The 17336-nt window shown below is 34.1% G+C and overlaps 1 protein-coding gene across 41 annotated transcripts in view; it reads left to right on the top strand.

The window, feature by feature from the left end:
- RIMS2 (regulating synaptic membrane exocytosis 2) overlaps window positions 1-17336 on the top strand; it is a 572125-nt gene that overhangs the window by 134968 nt on the left and 419821 nt on the right. For 31 of the 41 annotated variants that reach the window (XM_067711540.1, XM_067711518.1, XM_067711549.1 and 28 more), the window contains one exon: window positions 9452-9463. The exons of the other annotated variants lie outside the window; for them this stretch is intronic. In XM_067711540.1, the coding sequence (XP_067567641.1) occupies window positions 9452-9463 (12 nt within the window). The remainder of the gene's footprint in view (window positions 1-9451; window positions 9464-17336) is intronic. 41 annotated transcript variants of the gene reach the window in all.

Below are 17336 nucleotides of genomic sequence, written 5' to 3'. Positions count from 1 at the left end.
CAGCCATCCTTAACAATTAATTAACTCTTCTGAGGTGTATTTAGGATACAGAGAGAATAAATGAAGTGCAGGACTATGGAGTACCAGTATAATAAGATTTTATGAAATACTGCTTTCATTTAGTTTCTTAAGATGATACTCCTTAATAAATTAAAGCTATATATTTAGTTAAATTGAAAAATAATGACTTTCTAAGGGAGATATTATTTTGTAATCATGGAATAGAGACTCTAGTGGTAAAGACATTAAAAGTAATTTACAATCAGGATTATTTTAAGCTTCAAAGTGTGGCAACATTAATTTTTTGTTTCTTTTACTTTTTGGGAAAAATAGATTACCATCTCTCAATGGATAATCTAATTTTGAAAAAATAAAGAATATACTTTTTTTAGAATTATAGTGTTTAATTTGCAAATGTAACAGATATGGATTCTTTCACTATAAATTATCAGATTTGAAGCAGAATGAATGATACCTTTAGTATGGTTGTAAAAGAAAGTGATTCTTAAGAAAGTCCCTTAAAATATATTGATATATGTGTGTTCAGTATATCAGATGGTAAGTATTTTAAAAAAAAATTCAAGTCACTGTAATTACCGGCAAGTCTGTAGTTAGTGTGCTTGTGTAATATATAATCAGTTCCCATACCCCAAATCAAACATATCATGTATGGATTTTCTGTTAGATTTTTATGAAATCACTGCATTCCAGTATATTGGTAAAAATTTGACATTCTCTGGGAACAGGGTGACTTAAGTTGAGACAACTAGGAGAACCAAGTTTTGTTCCTGCCCTGGTGTTACATGACTCTTGTTGACATATCACTTCATGTATTATTGCTTCTGTTTTAAAATCTGTAAAATGACAGCATCAATTTAAATGATTTCTAAGGTCTCTTCTGGGCTTAACATTTTATGATTTTTAAATTAATTCTAGATTATTCATGTAATCCTTGAAAAGGAATATAGTCAGATATTTCTACTGCTTAAAGAATTTATAAAAGGAATTGAGAAGCTTCATTAATTCTGTTATGTCAGTATGTCTAGCATATTGTGTGTTAAGCTTTGGCAGTGGTCTTGAAAGTGTACCCTGATGTGGAAGGAAGGTTTTTTGGAGAGGAGACGGGTGCTAATAACTTCAAGGGCACATATTTCCATATGTATTCTTTCATTTTTTTCTTAAAATTGATCTACCTGAAAACACTTTTCTGTTTTGTAAATTTTTCTTTCCAACTCACTTTTATAAGTGGGTGGCTTCTACTCTTCAAAATAAAAGCATGCTCCTCAACCATACCTAATCTGAATTTTGGTCTTTATATAATATATTGCCTCAGGATGTAAAATTCTCTGGGGCACCAGGCAAAGTGACAAGGAGAGTTGCCGCTGAAGGAGAGTTGTCTTGAAGGAGAGATTCATGAGGGCAAAGCAGTGAGAAGTTTGTAAGAAACATGGAACGAGGCAGCACGTTATTTCATTCAGGCAACAGACTTTTGGCGAGACTCTGGTGCCTCATCTCTCTTTTTCAGAATTGGAATTTTGAGATGATTATCATGGTGACCCATAATAACACATTTATATGAATTTAAAATTGAAGTTGGACTCTTTTTGATATAAAGTCAGATTTGTGTGATGGTTTGGCAATGTGGACTAGTTTGCCAAATAGGTTATAAAGTAGACATTTTCTGTATATTGAATGAGATAAATCTGCAGCTCCAAGCTTTGATAAAAATATAATTAAATCACACCTACAATACACAATATATCTGAAAATGTATCCTTTCCAACTATTTAAACTTAAAATTTAAATGCTATCTTAAAAATGTGCGAGGGGTACCTGGTTTTAGAGATTTGAGAGAAGAGAAAAAATATTTGTAGACTATTGCTATATAACAGGTGCAAGGTATTCTTGGTTATTGGCAGACGTGCTTTTGAGAGTTGTCTTTGGTATCTCTTTGCTCCTAAACTCTTGGTGGAAAGTATACTGCTCAGTACCTAATGTCCTCATCAATAGATAAAGTGAGCTCCTTATCATTAGACAAGATGAGCACCAGGTTAAATAGATTTTACTTAGTATATATGGAGAAGATTAGTAATAGCATCTGAAATGAGTTCTGATCATAATAGGAGACTATATAGAGTTTAATAAATAAAGGAATTCAGGATATCACCAGAACTTTAGGATGGTAAAGCAGACACTAGATAGTGGAGCACAGTGGAAATAGAATCGCAGGTAATTGTGAGAGGACAGTTAGACATAGTCATGAATTTCTCTTTCCTCACCCAATAAATCTCATCTAATTTATTTTAAAGCATCCCCAACAAAAATACTTAACTTCAAACATAAGCAAAAACAAATGAAGTCCTATCTGAAGCAATTTTTTTTTAAGTTAAAAATAATTCTGGGGCTTCCCTGGTGGCGCAGTGGTTGAGAGTCCACCTGCCGATGCAGGGGACCCGGGTTCGTGCCCCGGTCTGGGAAGATCCCACATGCCGCGGAGCAGCTGGGCCCGTGAGCCATGGCCGCTGAGCCTGCGCGTCCGGAGCCTGTGCTCCACAACGGGAGAGGCCACAACAGTGAGAGGCCCGCATACCGCAAAAAAAAAAAAAAAAAAAAAAAAATTCTGATCCATGAAAAGAACATGAGGGGACTCAAGGAAAATTTTGGAGGTGACAGATATGTCTGTTATTTGATTGTGGTGATGGTTTCATGGATATATTCATAAGTTCAAACTCATCAAATTGTATACAAAAATATATGCAGTTTTAATATATCTATATAAATAAATAAATAGTTCAATTAAAAAAAAAGGACATAAGCTTCTTCTTTTTAAGTCTTGTCTTTTAAACTCCCTTTCAATAAATATATTAAAATGCCACTGACTCTCACTTAGGCCAGAACAGACTATGCACTTCCTATTGCTGGAACAACGCCCTGATCTACTTCTGTAATTTTCAGCTTTTTGAATGGCACCACTATATGCTATATCACCTAAACTAGAAGGCCAGGAATCATCTCAGGTTTCTGTCCTTCACCATTCTTTCCCCACAAATTTTGCATTTTATTCTTTCCTCTCTGTCTACATAGACTACTAACTGCTCTCTTATTTGGGCTCTCATCCTCCATCACTTGGACTAATGTTAGTTTTCTAACTGGTCTCTTTGCTCCCATCTGGATTCCTCAGACACATCCTTCACATGCTGCTATGCTGATATCTGTAAAATGCAGATCTGATTATTTTACCTTCTGCTTAAAAGCTATTTAGTGACGCCTCATCTCTTCAGTGAAGTTTCTAATGGCATAAAGAGCCCTCTCCCTATGGTTTATTCCCTGCCTAACTCAAAGAATAAGCTTCACTGCATTCAATATACCCCGACTAAACTACACTGCAGTCCTCCCTTGATGTCCCATGTCCTTTGGGGATTGGTTCCAGGACTGGCCCCCCCACCCCATGCATAGCAAAATACATGGATGCTCAAGTTCCTTATGTAAAATGGCATAGTATTTGCATATATAACCTATGCACATCCTCCCGTATACTTTAAACCATCTCTAGATTGCTTATAATTCCTAATACGATATAAATAGTGGTAAATAGAGTGTAAATGTTATGTAAATAGTTACCAGTGTCGCATATTCAAGTTTTGTTTTTTGGAACTATTGACACAAATAAGCAATAAACAGTCTATAATAGGAATAGGAAAGAGTTTTCTTTGAGACACACTGAGGACTATAGCCTAGGAGACACAGATTCAAGAAGGACTTGAATTGTGTTCAGTCAGACTAAAAAATGGGGGAGGCTTATATATGGAAAAACTGCAAAGTTACATAAATCGCTTGTCAAGAATTAGGATTGGATCTGGCAAGAAGTAAGAGTGCTTACTAAGCAAGGATTGATTGGGGTCTGAAATGGTTGCATGGTTACAAGGGGAGACCTTGAGACCATAAGGTTGAAGCTGGTAACTGCTGGAAGATATTGCTTTGAGAATGGCTGGTGGTGTCCTTGAGTTTGATACAATTCAGAAAATTCAGGGTCTCAGTGATGCAGGAACGTATCTGAAACCACATCCACAATAGTCACCCAGCTCTGATTTGAATGCCTGAACCAGTCACTTCGTTTTGATTTTTAATGGCTTTTCTTTAATGGCTAAAGCAGATGTACAATGCATGTTTGACAGGCCGTAAGACAGGCTGTTCTAGTTAGCATAAAGTTCAAGCCAAATCATGTGTAAGCCAGAATGACTTACCCATACCTCAGTATGTGAAAATTTCGTCTATCAGAGCTTTCTGAAATGTTTTTTCCCCAAATATTTTCTATACATGGTTGCTTGAATCCAAGGAAGCAGAAACCATGGATATACTTGTACTTCTCTTAAATTACCACTGTCTTTTATGTCTTTTGCTTTTGCTTACCCTGCTACTGTAATCTGAAATAATCTCTCTGCTTCCCCCCGGACCCCACTCCACCCACGACCCTTACCCACTTCATGAACAATTACTCATCTTTCTGGATTTAAGCATCATCTCCATGATGCTTTCTTTGGGTATCCCTTGTGAATTAACCACTCACTCTTTTGTGCCTCAATGAATTCTACAGACTTCTAATGTATTACTCTTAACATTTTATTATTATTGATTGATTAAATACTTGTTGAGTGAATGAATGGAGGAAAGAAATTGGGTGTACTTATCATGGGCATGTTATTTTGGGATAAGCTTTGTCTTTTGATCCAGCTTCTTGCTGCAGCTCAGCACTGAGATGATGTTTTCTTGAAGATGGTGGTCCAAACTTGTGGATGAATAAAAAGATAAACTTATACTGCCTATACAGCAGTGTGTAATTCTTGCAATTCTTGAAAAACACAGTCCAGGCTTGAGAGAGAAGATGGAATATTACTGTAGTGGTGTGAAAGAGAGGTGGTTTTGGATTGATTATATAAGGTAGGCAAGAAGAGAGAGACAGGTGATGGTGGTATAACTCTGGAGAATGTACAACATTGATATATAGAGAGGGATATATCATTTTGGCAATACAGATGAGCAAGTAGTAGGAGAAAGACTGAATATCTAGAGAAGGAATCTGAGGGGAGCTGACATTAGTTTCCGAGGTGACTGGGGAACTAATGAAAAGTTGCACAAAGAATAGTTGTTGGCAGATGAAATTGCCATATTTAGTCTGAAATGGTACTGTGACTATCAAGAGGAAATATCAGAGAGGAAAGAGAACGATAGAGCCAGTGATAGAAGGTAGATTAATACTTAAAGTACATTGATCTTGGGAAGAGGCAATGTGATTGCTTATCAGCAGAAGTGGTAAGACAGTAAGGATGGCCATAGGGAGAGTTGATTATGAGGAAAAAATGCTAAGTATAAAATTCTTTTAGAATATAAAATACAATTTTTAATAACTAAAGGAAATTAATAAATATAATTTGTACCATTAAAATTTTAATAAATGCTTTTGGACGTACTCTAAGTTATTATTAGAGTTTTCATGTCTAGTAATTATGACCTAGAATCATTAATTCATCAATTAAATTATAGAAAAGATACATAAAGCCAACAGAGGACACTGGCATTATATAGAGGCAACACTGTGTGGTGGCTTCAGCTCAAGTTCTGAAGTAAGACTAAGCGTAAATCCCAGCTTTATCATTTACCAGCTATGTGACCTTGTATAAGATGCTTTGTCTCTCTGCCTCAGTTTCTTCATCTATAAGTAATAGAAGTAATAATAGTACATATCTTACAAGGCTATTGTGAGAATAAAATGAATTAATACTTGTGAAGCACTTAAACATGTACCTGGCACACAGTGAGTGCTTTAAAACTGTTTTGCAATAATTTCTATGCTATTAGATTTCTTCTTACCTAACATATATATCAGGTACCATGCAAGATGCTTTCACATACTCTTATTCAATTAGATAATCATATTTGTAGATTGGATTAGTATATTCCTTACTGTATACCTAAACTGAGTATGTCATTATGAATATGTATGTAAATATATATACCTTATTTTAATCTTTAATCTTTGAATTGACCATTTAGTCTTTTCTTTTTTTAAACACAGACTAAGCGTAAAGCTGAAGTAAATATCCAAATGATTCAACTGAAGATTCACTTTTAACCATTTAAAAATATCCAGGTTTTCCATATGTTTAAAATTAAACTACTCCTCCACAGCAAGTTATTTTTTTATGTTTCACAGGAGATTTTAATCAGTCTTTGTCTTAAGGACCTTGATAATATTTTATATTTATACATTACCTTTGTTTTTCAACCAACTCAATTCCAGTTTGATTACTGATGAGATTAAAATCACTTTTGACAAATACAGTGAAACTTCTGACTTAAATTGTATTACTAAAATCTGATTAGAAGAGATTACTAGTCCTTTCACTTTGAATTTCTTTTCTTTGGAGGCCTGCCAGTTCAAAGAGAAGAACCATTTTGATTATGGGTCATCTTCCTCATTTTTCTTTTTTCCTTTAACAATTTCCTTGGGAGATTTTATTCACTTTCATAGCTTCAGATTCTGTATATATGCTGATGATTTATTGGTATGATTTCACTAGCCGGATTATTCTTTTGAGCTCCAGATCCACCTCTGTAGCTGCCTACTGAGAAATCTCTGCTTGGATATATTAATGGGCACCTCAGATTCACCTTGTCTATACTTGAAGTCATTATTTCCTCCCAAATCTGCTTTTCCATGTGTTTTTTTCTTTCAAGGAATTGTCTTCTTATCCTCCTGGTTGCTTAAACCAGACTCTGGGAGTCCTTCTCTACTTCTTCCTCTTCCTCAATCAAGTCTTAAGGGGCCTTACTTCTTAGTATCTCCTAAACCAGTTTACTTCTCTCCTTTCCTCTTGCTACTACTATAGTTTATACTGCTATCGCATTTGTTTCTTACCCCAAATATTGCAAAAACTTCCTAACTGGTCTCTCTGCTTCCAGACTTATCTTCTTCCAGTCTGTCTGCACATTTTAGCAAAGTAAACACTTTATAAGTAGTAGCAAATAATGTTATGCCTTATTTATAAATCATATGGTAGATTTTGTATTTATTTTTTATCCTTATTGAAAGGTAGTAAAGATATAATGGCAGAGTAATATTCATGTGTATATTGTAGCTAAGTTTTTCATGTGTATAACTAAAATTGAACCTGTATTATCTGCTAAGAGGGATTGACTATTAGCAAATTCATTAGTTATGACTTCATTTTTTCCCTTCTTTTTTAAAAAACTTCTGCAATGTGAGTTATTTTGTGAAGTATTGTGCTTCTAAGCTTTTGCCAGATATTAATATAGTTAACCATGGAGACTTTAGTTCAAATATGTCAATTATAATTTAGTCATTTCCAGCTACTTGTGTCCAAATATGCCAAGCATGTTTGTGCTTCTGTGCTTCTTGCATATCCCATGTTCTTTGTATAAAATGTTCTCCCTCACTAGTCTTGCCGACATTCTCTTTATTACTTTAAAGACCTGCTTACATCTCAGAAACTTTCTCTTATTTCTTTTTCCAAGTCTTGCTATCTCCTCAATCATTTGTGTTTCCACAGTGCTTTGTTATTCCCTTGCTTTCAGACATCTCTCTGTTCCACAGTAATTTGTTCATTTCCCTCTCACTACATTTAATTCCTTGATGGCAGAAACTGTCTTACTCATTTTTAATGTTTCATAAATCTAGTGTAGTGCCTGATACATAAATATGAGTGTTCCATAAGTGATTTTTGTTGGACTAAATGGTTAGCAATAATTTTCCTTGACTGTGTACAATAGCTTTTATGTGATCTTTTGTAACAAATGAATCAGTCAAGAACACAGTATTGTAAAGGATGCAATCCTATTCCTTTGTACACAGTATCCTATGTTTTAATCAGCTAGAATATCAGATATAGAACTGTGTGTCAGACACTGTATTGAGAGCTTTTCATGTTGTTTAACTCTGAAAAAACCATATAAAGTAAATATTAATTTCCTGTTTTGCAGATAAGGAAGTAAAGGCCTAGAAAGCTTAAGAAAATTGCATAAGATATACAGCTAGAAATGTTTCAGACAGTGATGCCTAAAAACATATGATTTTAATTTGTAACTTATATAAGTTCTTATAATATATCAGGTCATTATTATTACATTATTAATTTACTATTATTATCATTATTTTATATTTAAATAAAGAGGAATGCAACATTTTTAAACTTTACCATATTTAAATATGTTCTCTTGACCAAATCATGTATCTTATTTATTTATTTAATATTCTTTTCCATTATGGTTTATTACAGGATACTGAATATAGTCCCTTGTGCTATATAGTAGGACCTTGTTGTTTATCCATTCTATATATAATAGTTTTCATCTGCTAATACCAAACTCTCACTCTATCCCTCCTTCATCTCCCCCTCCCTTGGCAACTACAAGTCTGTTCTCTATGTCTGTGAGTCAGTTTCTGTTTCGTAGATAAGTTCATTGCTGTCATATTTTAGATTCTACATATAAGTGATACCATATGGTATATATCTTTCTCTTTCTGGCTTACTTCACTTAGTGTGATAATCTCTAGGTCCATCCATGTTGCTGCAAATGGCATTATTTCATGCCTTTTTATGACTGAGTAGTATTCCATCGTATATATGTACCATGTCTTTTTTTTTTTTAATTGGAGTATAGTTGATTTACAATGTTGTGTTAGTTTCAGGTGTACAGCAAAGTGATTCAGTTATACAAAGTGATTCAGTTATACATATACACATGTTCTTTATTTTTTAGATTCTTTTCTCAGAAGTCATGTACCTTATGTGTTATTTTATTTTCTATATTTATGATGTTGGGGAACTATGACCCCAAGTTGCCAATTGTAATCAATAATATTTTATCTTTAATGACTGTTTCTACTTATTTATTCTTTTAAGTTATAAAGTTTAGAAGACCTAAATTAATGGAACAAAAAAACTTTTAGAAGCAGTATGCATAATTCATATAGAATTACATTTTGTCTGCTTTTGATAGTATATGATGAAATTAAAGATAAACAGTGATACTGTGTTTTATTGTCTTTGTACATAAAAGCTTTATTCCTTAACGTTTTTCAGTTTCTTTCTTTGAGTTAATTGAGTGTTTAATTAGGATTTTATTTGTCGAAAGAGCATTCTCCTTTCTCTGATGTTTGGGTATTTACTTGCTTTTATAGAAATTATTCTGTTTATATATCTTAATATATTCTAGTATATAGCATGTTCTTGCTTGAAATGTATGGAAAAATTTTCCTCTTATAATATTTATATTTCAGTCAAAATGTAATTTAGACTTTTTCAGAAGTTTAATTTCACTATGAAATGAACTCTTAAAAAGTCTTATTCATTTTAAGAATGGGATTAATTATTTCTTTTTTGTTTTGTCTTTTCTGTCCTTTCTAACTTGCTTTCGTGGATATTCACACCAGGAGGACAAAGTGGTTAGAGTCTTTTTTCTGTCTGATATTATTTTTTTTCTTATTGTTATTATTACTAATTTTAATTTTGTAGTTACATTTAATTTATATATACTTTTAAGTGTTTTGTTACAGTTGTAGTGCATGATAATTGCTAAACATTAAGATATATTTTAAGCATGCTATCTGAATTTACTGAAAAACACATTTTATTATAGATGAAATTTTGATTATTTTACTTGATTTTTAAAGAGACTTGCCTTTTTAAAATTTAATATGTTTTTAAAAGAGATATTATAACATTCCTCATTGTGATAAGAATTCCTTTAATCTTATTATGTTCCCTAAACTAATCGTTGTACTGGTCAGAGTTTTTAAAATAAGGTTCTGAGTTAGTATAAAGATTCAATTTTTGTAATGAGTCACAATAACATTGAACATGGGTTTTCTGAAGTTTATATTTATAGTTGATTTAAGTATTTAGTATATCTTAATTTTTCTTAACAATATGTTTTAGAGATTGGTAAAATGGTAAAAATGGTAAGAAGATTGGTAAAATCTTATATCCTCATGTTGAATATTAGATATAATTAAAATTTAAATATAGGAATATAAAATTTGACAATACACTAGATTATAATAATTTGCTAATGTCTGCCTTTAGAAGTCTGATTTGAATTTGGATCTGCTCTGGAGCCTGGTGACTTCCTGCGAACAAAGATAAAATCTTTCTATTCTGATTCTTTACGATGAATCAGACTAAAACTTGAGGTCTTTTCAAACTTTCCAAATTCAAACTGGCATAAAACCCAAAGAGAGCATCCTTTAGCTGAGGTCTTCTAAACAGTGCCTTCTTTTTTGTCAGTTGGAGCCTTTTCATTCTCTTCTGTCTTCAGTTACTAGGTTGGAGATAATGTAGACATTAGCAAATATTAATGTAAGTTTAGAATGAACTCTCTGAGCAGAAGAAAAGATACTGTGCCTCATCCTCAACCCAGAGCAGGTCCTCTAGAAGACCTGCCAGCTTTCTACCAGTCAACTTTATTAGCTGACTCTCAAATAGTACAATTTAGGCAATTCAAAGCCTTTTAAAATCTCTGGTGCGACTTTTGTGTCCAGAGTTAACACAGGATATATGATGGTTTGATTATTGTCTGTAGTTTTCACAATGAATTCTGACATCTATCCCAACAATGAGACATAGTGATAGCTAAGCTACAGAAATGACTTCCATGTACTGACACAATTTCATAATGTAACAGTCTATATTTTAAGCCATGGATTGACTAACAGATAATACTAATTTTATGTGGATTTGGAACATTGCGGTTAAAATTTAACAGGCCTTTCAATGATACTCTTTCTGTAGCACTGTTCACCAATGATGAAGATGTTTTATACTTTCACTGTAATACTGTAGCCTCTAGTCACATGCAGCTATTGAACACTTGAAATGTGGCCAGCGTGACTGAGGAATTGAACTTTCAATTTAATTTTAATCAGATTTGAATTGTCATAAGTGGCTAGTGGCTAAAGGAAGCCGAAGTCCAGATAGCAAACATTGTATGACTATTCAATCTCTAAGGCAATTCCCTGCACACATAGTAGCAGTATGATGTGTATACTATCAGTGGAGATAAAACTGGACAGAACACAAGAAGGGTACACTGTCAATGCCAACCTCGTATATAGTCAAGAAGGATAATGGACAAGGGACATCCTTTCAAAGGGCAGAACAAGGGAATCTGAATGACAACAGTCAAGGGAGAACCTCCTAGATTGCTAAATCAGGACTTGCCAGATAGAATAACCAAGGAAATTTAGGTGTTGTTTGTGTAGGGATTGCTGTGTGCTATGGACAATTGGCCATGGTATATTTCTCATTCTTCCTGTTTTTGAATGAGAGTTTTTATTGCATTTATATCATGTTGTATTGGGTGTGTTGAGAACAGATAACTTGTGAATTACAGTGATTTACAATATCAGTTGTTTATAATAATCTGCACTTGACCGTGATGGAAAGATTTGTTCTCCTTCACAGATCTTAGATTTAGAGCTAGGTTTTATAACTAAATGAAAGTTGGTAATTATCTCCCTTAGGGAGGGGGAATGTGTTACATGTAAACTATATGTATGGAAATTGTGAGTAGTTGAAAGCAGACTGTTCTAGACCCTGTTCAATCACTATCCTAACAGACATTTTCAACTTCCTTCTCTCTTGAAATCCCCAATAGAGGGACTTGAAAAATACAAAATCGTTTAGCTTTCCTTGCAACTGGGAATGGCTATGTGACATAGTTCTAGCAAATGAGTTGTAAGAAAATTTATGAGGGCTTCTAGGAAGTCATAAAAAAAATAAAGATATAGGTGGCGCTACTTTTTAATGAAAAAGTGGTGTTCTGAGCTTCACCAGCAACTTGTGAAGATGAGGGAAAAGCCAAGAGTATTTGAGTCATAAGTTATGACATTGTTGAGCGACTGATCCAACACCATCAGACACTTTTCCCGAATGTGAGAAAAATACCCATACCCAATTTGTTTCCGCCATCAATAGTCAGATTTTCTGTTCCTTATAGCCAAAAGCATTTCTAAGGAAACATTACTGGAGATGCAGTATACAGCAGGGAAACCATATGAACATTTAGGGTTGTGCTTCAGAAATACAGAAGTAGAATAAAGAAGTATGTGTTGATCATTGCCCAGATGTATCTACTTTTGCCTCTATAAGTGTTTGAAGAAGCAGGATCACTTAACACATCTGCTCATATATAACACAGAACTTACCTCAGGTTGCAAACAGTAAATTAGTATGAATATTTTGTTCTTAGATATTGAATATTTCATTAATATGAATTTATTCTATTTCATATATAGAATCAAAGTAAAGGGCATTGAATTTTAAAAAAATATATAATTTAGATGTTTCTCAGATTTTTTAGGATGTGTGGAAATAAACTTTCATGGTGAATTATTTTCCATAAGTTAGGACATATACCTAACTGTTCATCTTTAAATAAATACTGATCTACTCATGTCTAGTAAGAGCATATAGTGAAATTATAGTTTTGGGAACAAAATGGTGCTCATTTCACTGTCTAGAGACATTATTATCTGTTTATATAGAGACCATTTTAATGAGGATCTTAAATAATTCCTCTTTCTCTTTTTACAAGTTATTAGTTCTAAGATATCAGTATCTCTTGAGACAACATTATTGACAGGTTATTGAGCTTTACTGTAAAAAATAATGTTATTAATTATATTGTTATTGAAATGAAGGGTGTGGAAGGATGATGTATGATCTATAGTATTTCTCACATTTCAGAAGTATAAAGGTTATCTGTTGGGCTGCAGCTGCAACTATGATATTCAGAGCAAGTTGCTCTTTGTTTTTACTGCAACCTGATACTTTTTCTGATTTAAGCACATTATTCAGGCTTCCATACCCTATGTGTTTATGTAGCTGCCCATTGTTATTCTCATATGGAGTTGCAATTTAGCATATACTTAAAAGTACTTTTCAAGTTATAGTATGTTTGATTATTCCATTTCAATCTGGGCAATAGCTAGGGAGCTGCATCCCAGTAAATACTGCCTTAACAGTGGTAGATTAATTTATTTGCTTCTGCATTTCTATTTAATTACAATATAACATGTATAGGACCTTAATAAAATTGTTCTAGATATTGAATATAATAGCTCTGTCAGGGCCAACTCTTATACTAAAATTACCGGTTTAAATACTACTACTACTATTCTGCCTCTTTTACTGTTAGCCTGACAAAGACCAGAATTCTTACATGTGTAAGTGAACTATGAAAATCTTAGTCTCTTATAAAAAGGAATTAAAAACTTTACACTGTGAAAATCCTGTGAAATGAAATATCCCACAAGAAAATTATAAAAAACATATGATAAGTTAAAATACTGGTACAGATAACATGCTGAAGTCTTATAGAAGTTGATGTTTCTAATAAGAACTGATCTAAAGTGACACTCAGTTTGGCTCTGATAGAGTTCAGAGGATGTTGGAGGACTACAAAGTATTTACAATTGCAGCATAGATAACTTCTCGAGAGAAGGGATAGATCATACGTTTTGATTATGTATTGTGCTACTTCTCCGTCTCTTGGATAACTTTTGCTCTGATCATGTTATTCCAATCATGTATACCATTCCATCCAATCTATAACTGAAAATGAGACCTATTTCTTTATCCTTTGTGGGAGTCCCATCACTACTAAGTGCTATGAATGAGAGTTTTTGAGCTCCCGAAACAGAAGAGTGCCAGTGGCTGTATGATGTGATGGATTTGAGAGCTGAGAGTTAAAACTGAGAATTGGTGGTTGAATAAAGAGCCAGGATGACAACCAGGTTTTTTGCATTGAATGAGGATATTTGTGCTGAAGCCAGTAAGTGTATAAAGGATGGAGGGCATATTTGAGGCAGGGAGGGAAGGCACAATGAGTTTAATTATGGAGATAGTGAGTTTGAAGAGCTTTTACAAAACCAAGCAAGAGATGTTTATTAATAATGACAGCTAACATTTATTAGACAATCATGTGTAAAGAGTACTATAGTAAACTTTTTAACATGTATGAGTTCATTTAATTCTCATGACAATTTTCATCTAACAGTGAGCTGTAGGAGAAGGCCTAATAGGGGCTGAGGTGCGATGCAACATAGTAAAGAACACAGACTCTATCTAGTCTCAGAATTCCTGAGTTTAAAACCAGGTTCTATCACTTTGCTAACTATAGTATTTGGGCCAATCACTTTATCACTTTAAGCCTCATTTTCCTCATCTCTAAAATGGAGGTAATTTAACAATTAACAGTGCCTAACTCGTAGGGATATTGTGTTTGATCATTATTTTCTTCCCCAGGACTCTGAGGACCCTCTTTCCTAAGTGCAAAAAGGAAAGTAAAACCCACCATCATGTCCCAAAAATAAATAGGAGGATTTATTATATTTTAACAGAAAAGATGAAATAGAACAAATATATGGTATTGGCTTGGTGATTGTCCTGTGATATTCTTAGTCATTGGGTCCAATGGTGATCTACCAGGTCCTGGAGGTATTCTTCCCCTATTGGCTCTGCTTGGTTTCTCCAAGGCTTTGGTTTAATTCATCTGACCAGGACAGAACCAGGAGAAAACTTGTTATGGACTAGTTCTTCTTAGTATGGAGTTGCTTGTGAGTCCACTTCCCTGGCAGAATAAACTCATTTCTTATTTTCATGATCTTCTCCATTTTCTTCTTCCTTTTTAGCAGTCTCTGCTCTCAAATGCCCCTCCACCTGAATGGCACTTTCAGTCCCTTAATTCTTTCCTCTGGTCCCATCCTATCCTCCATTTCCTATGTCTCTCTAGAATCTGGTTCTTCACCACTGCCATGTTAGAGTATATACAAAATATTTATGCTTATTTTAAAGAAAATTATTTGTATTTGGATAAGTAATATTGGGATATGGTACAAAATTCAAAAGATACAAAAGTATATATAGTGAAAACTAAGTTTCTTTTCCATCCCTGGCCCTCAATTCCCCAGTTTCCCAGTCCCTCAGTTCTTTTCCCCATAGGCAACTGGTTATCATTGTCTTCTGTATATTCTGACAGATATTATATAGACATATGGCTTTTACACAACTGTTCTGCACCTTAATTTTATCTCTTACTTGTACATCTTGGATTTTTTCTATTGGTGTGTATAGAATTATCACATTTATGTAAATGAATTCATTATTACTTTGTATGGCTATCCCACAATTTATTTAACTGGATTATAGCTAATCTTTTGCTATTATAAACATATTTTTGTACATGTCACATTGCCTATGTGTAAGTATACCTGTAGGATAAGTTCCTTGAAGTGGAATTGTAGAACATTTTGAATTTTGTTCAGTATTCCAAATTGCCCTCTCTAAAGTTGTATTAATTTCTCTTTCCACTAACAGCATATGAGAATGCTCGTTCCCACAACCTTGACAACACAATGTATCCAGCTTTTTAATCTTCACCAATTTTATTGTAATTTTACTTTGCATTTATTTTACTATGAGTGATATGGAGCATCTTTTCATGTTTAGAAGCCATTTGTGTTTTCTTTTCTTTGTACTGTCTGTTCATGCTTTCAAAGAAGAGCAAGGCTCTGCAATGTGTTTAGGTTTTGAAATCATCAAAAGTACCTTTATTATTACTATGTACTCATATTGGATGAAGATGCTTTTTTTAAAAAAATTTACTTATTTTATTTATTTATTTTAGCCTGCATTGGGTCTTCATTGCTGGGCGCGGGCTTTTTCTAGTTGCAGAGAGTGGGGGCTACTCTTCGTTGCGGTACGCGGGTTTCTCATTGTGGTGGCTTCTCTTGTTGCAGAGCACAGGCTCTAAGTGCGGGCTTCAGTAGTTATGGATCACAGGCTCAGTAGTTGTGGCTTGCGGGATATAGAGCGCAGGCTCAGTAGCTGTGGCGCACGGAATTAGTTGCTCCGCGGTATGTGGGATCTTCCCTGACCGGGGCTTGAACCCATGTCCCCTGCATTGGCAGGCAGATTCTTAACCACTGTGCCACCAGGGAAGCCCAAAGATGCTTTATCAAACACTAGATGTTTCACTATTTTTTTTTTTTTTTTTTTTTTTTTGCGGTACGCGGGCCTCTCACTGTTGTGGCCTCTCTCGTTGCGGAGCACAGGCTCCGGACGCGCAGGCTCCGGACGCGCAGGCTCAGCGGCCATGGCTCACGGGCCCAGCCGCTCCGCGGCATGTGGGATCTTCCCATACCGGGGCACGAACCCGTGTCCCCTGCATCGGCAGGCGGACTCTCAACCACTGCGCCACCAGGGAAGCCCTGTTTTTAAATATAGGGTTGAAGAACAAAGGGGCTAGAATAAGGTAGAAAAAAATACAGTTCCACTCTGTTTTCAAAAATTTTATGATAATTTTCATGTTTTTTTCCCTCATGACCATTGAGAAACAATTTGTCTAGCAAGCTCATTGCAAAAGTAATTTATGTCTTAAATAAGTGCAATTTATGAACCATTACTATTAGCCATTTTAACTGTGTTTTATGACTTCCTGCATTTATTTTTAAAATGTTTCAAATATTTTGAAAAATTAAAATATATATAAATGTAGAGATGGGATTTATATTTTTAAAGATTAAAGGCAGGTTCTGTAGTACATCTGAAAGCTGTTTTCTTCTTTGATACTAAGTGTCAGGAAACATAAGGGAGATAAAACCCATGATGGGAGGTAGGTTATACGAAAATCCCTGTTGAACTGACACATTTGATTTTAGTCTAAGGAGTTCAAATAATGGGTATTTGTAACTAAGGAGGCATTTACTAATAAGTCCCTTTAATCAAAATCCTATTCCTTTAGTAGAGGGAGACTAGTTCTGATTTCATATTTTTCTTATCATGTAGGGGCTTGCATTTTTCTTATTCTTTACTATTCTTTGCTCATTTGTATTAGTTTTTTGTTTTTGAATGAGTCCTTTTTATGTTAAATAACGTAATTCTTTATGACATATGCTGCAAATATCCCAGTTGTTCCTTTTTATTTTTCTTTTGTTTGTTTATATGTAAGAATGTTTAATTGCCTTGTAGTCAAATTTATCTTCTTTTTTTTAGAATATGGACTTTATATCACACATAGTAAAACCTTCTCTATGCCAAGATTCCAAAAACAAATTCTCCCATATTCTGTCATGGCTTGTTTTTTGTCAGGGGGAGGTATTCAATTTTTTTAAATATTGAGGACTTCAACTTACTCAGAATTCATTTTGGTGTAGGTTATATGGTATAGATCAACTTTATTTCATATTGTGACCCATTTGTCATAATGTTATTTATTGAGTGATTCATTATTTATCCCTTAATATACATAGCCACCTT

This window comes from Pseudorca crassidens, chromosome 17, assembly GCF_039906515.1.
Source record: "Pseudorca crassidens isolate mPseCra1 chromosome 17, mPseCra1.hap1, whole genome shotgun sequence".
Taxonomy (NCBI): Eukaryota; Metazoa; Chordata; class Mammalia; order Artiodactyla; family Delphinidae; genus Pseudorca; species Pseudorca crassidens.
The sequence above is the reverse complement of the archived record's forward strand: the minus strand, read 5'-3'. Positions and strand labels throughout refer to the sequence as shown.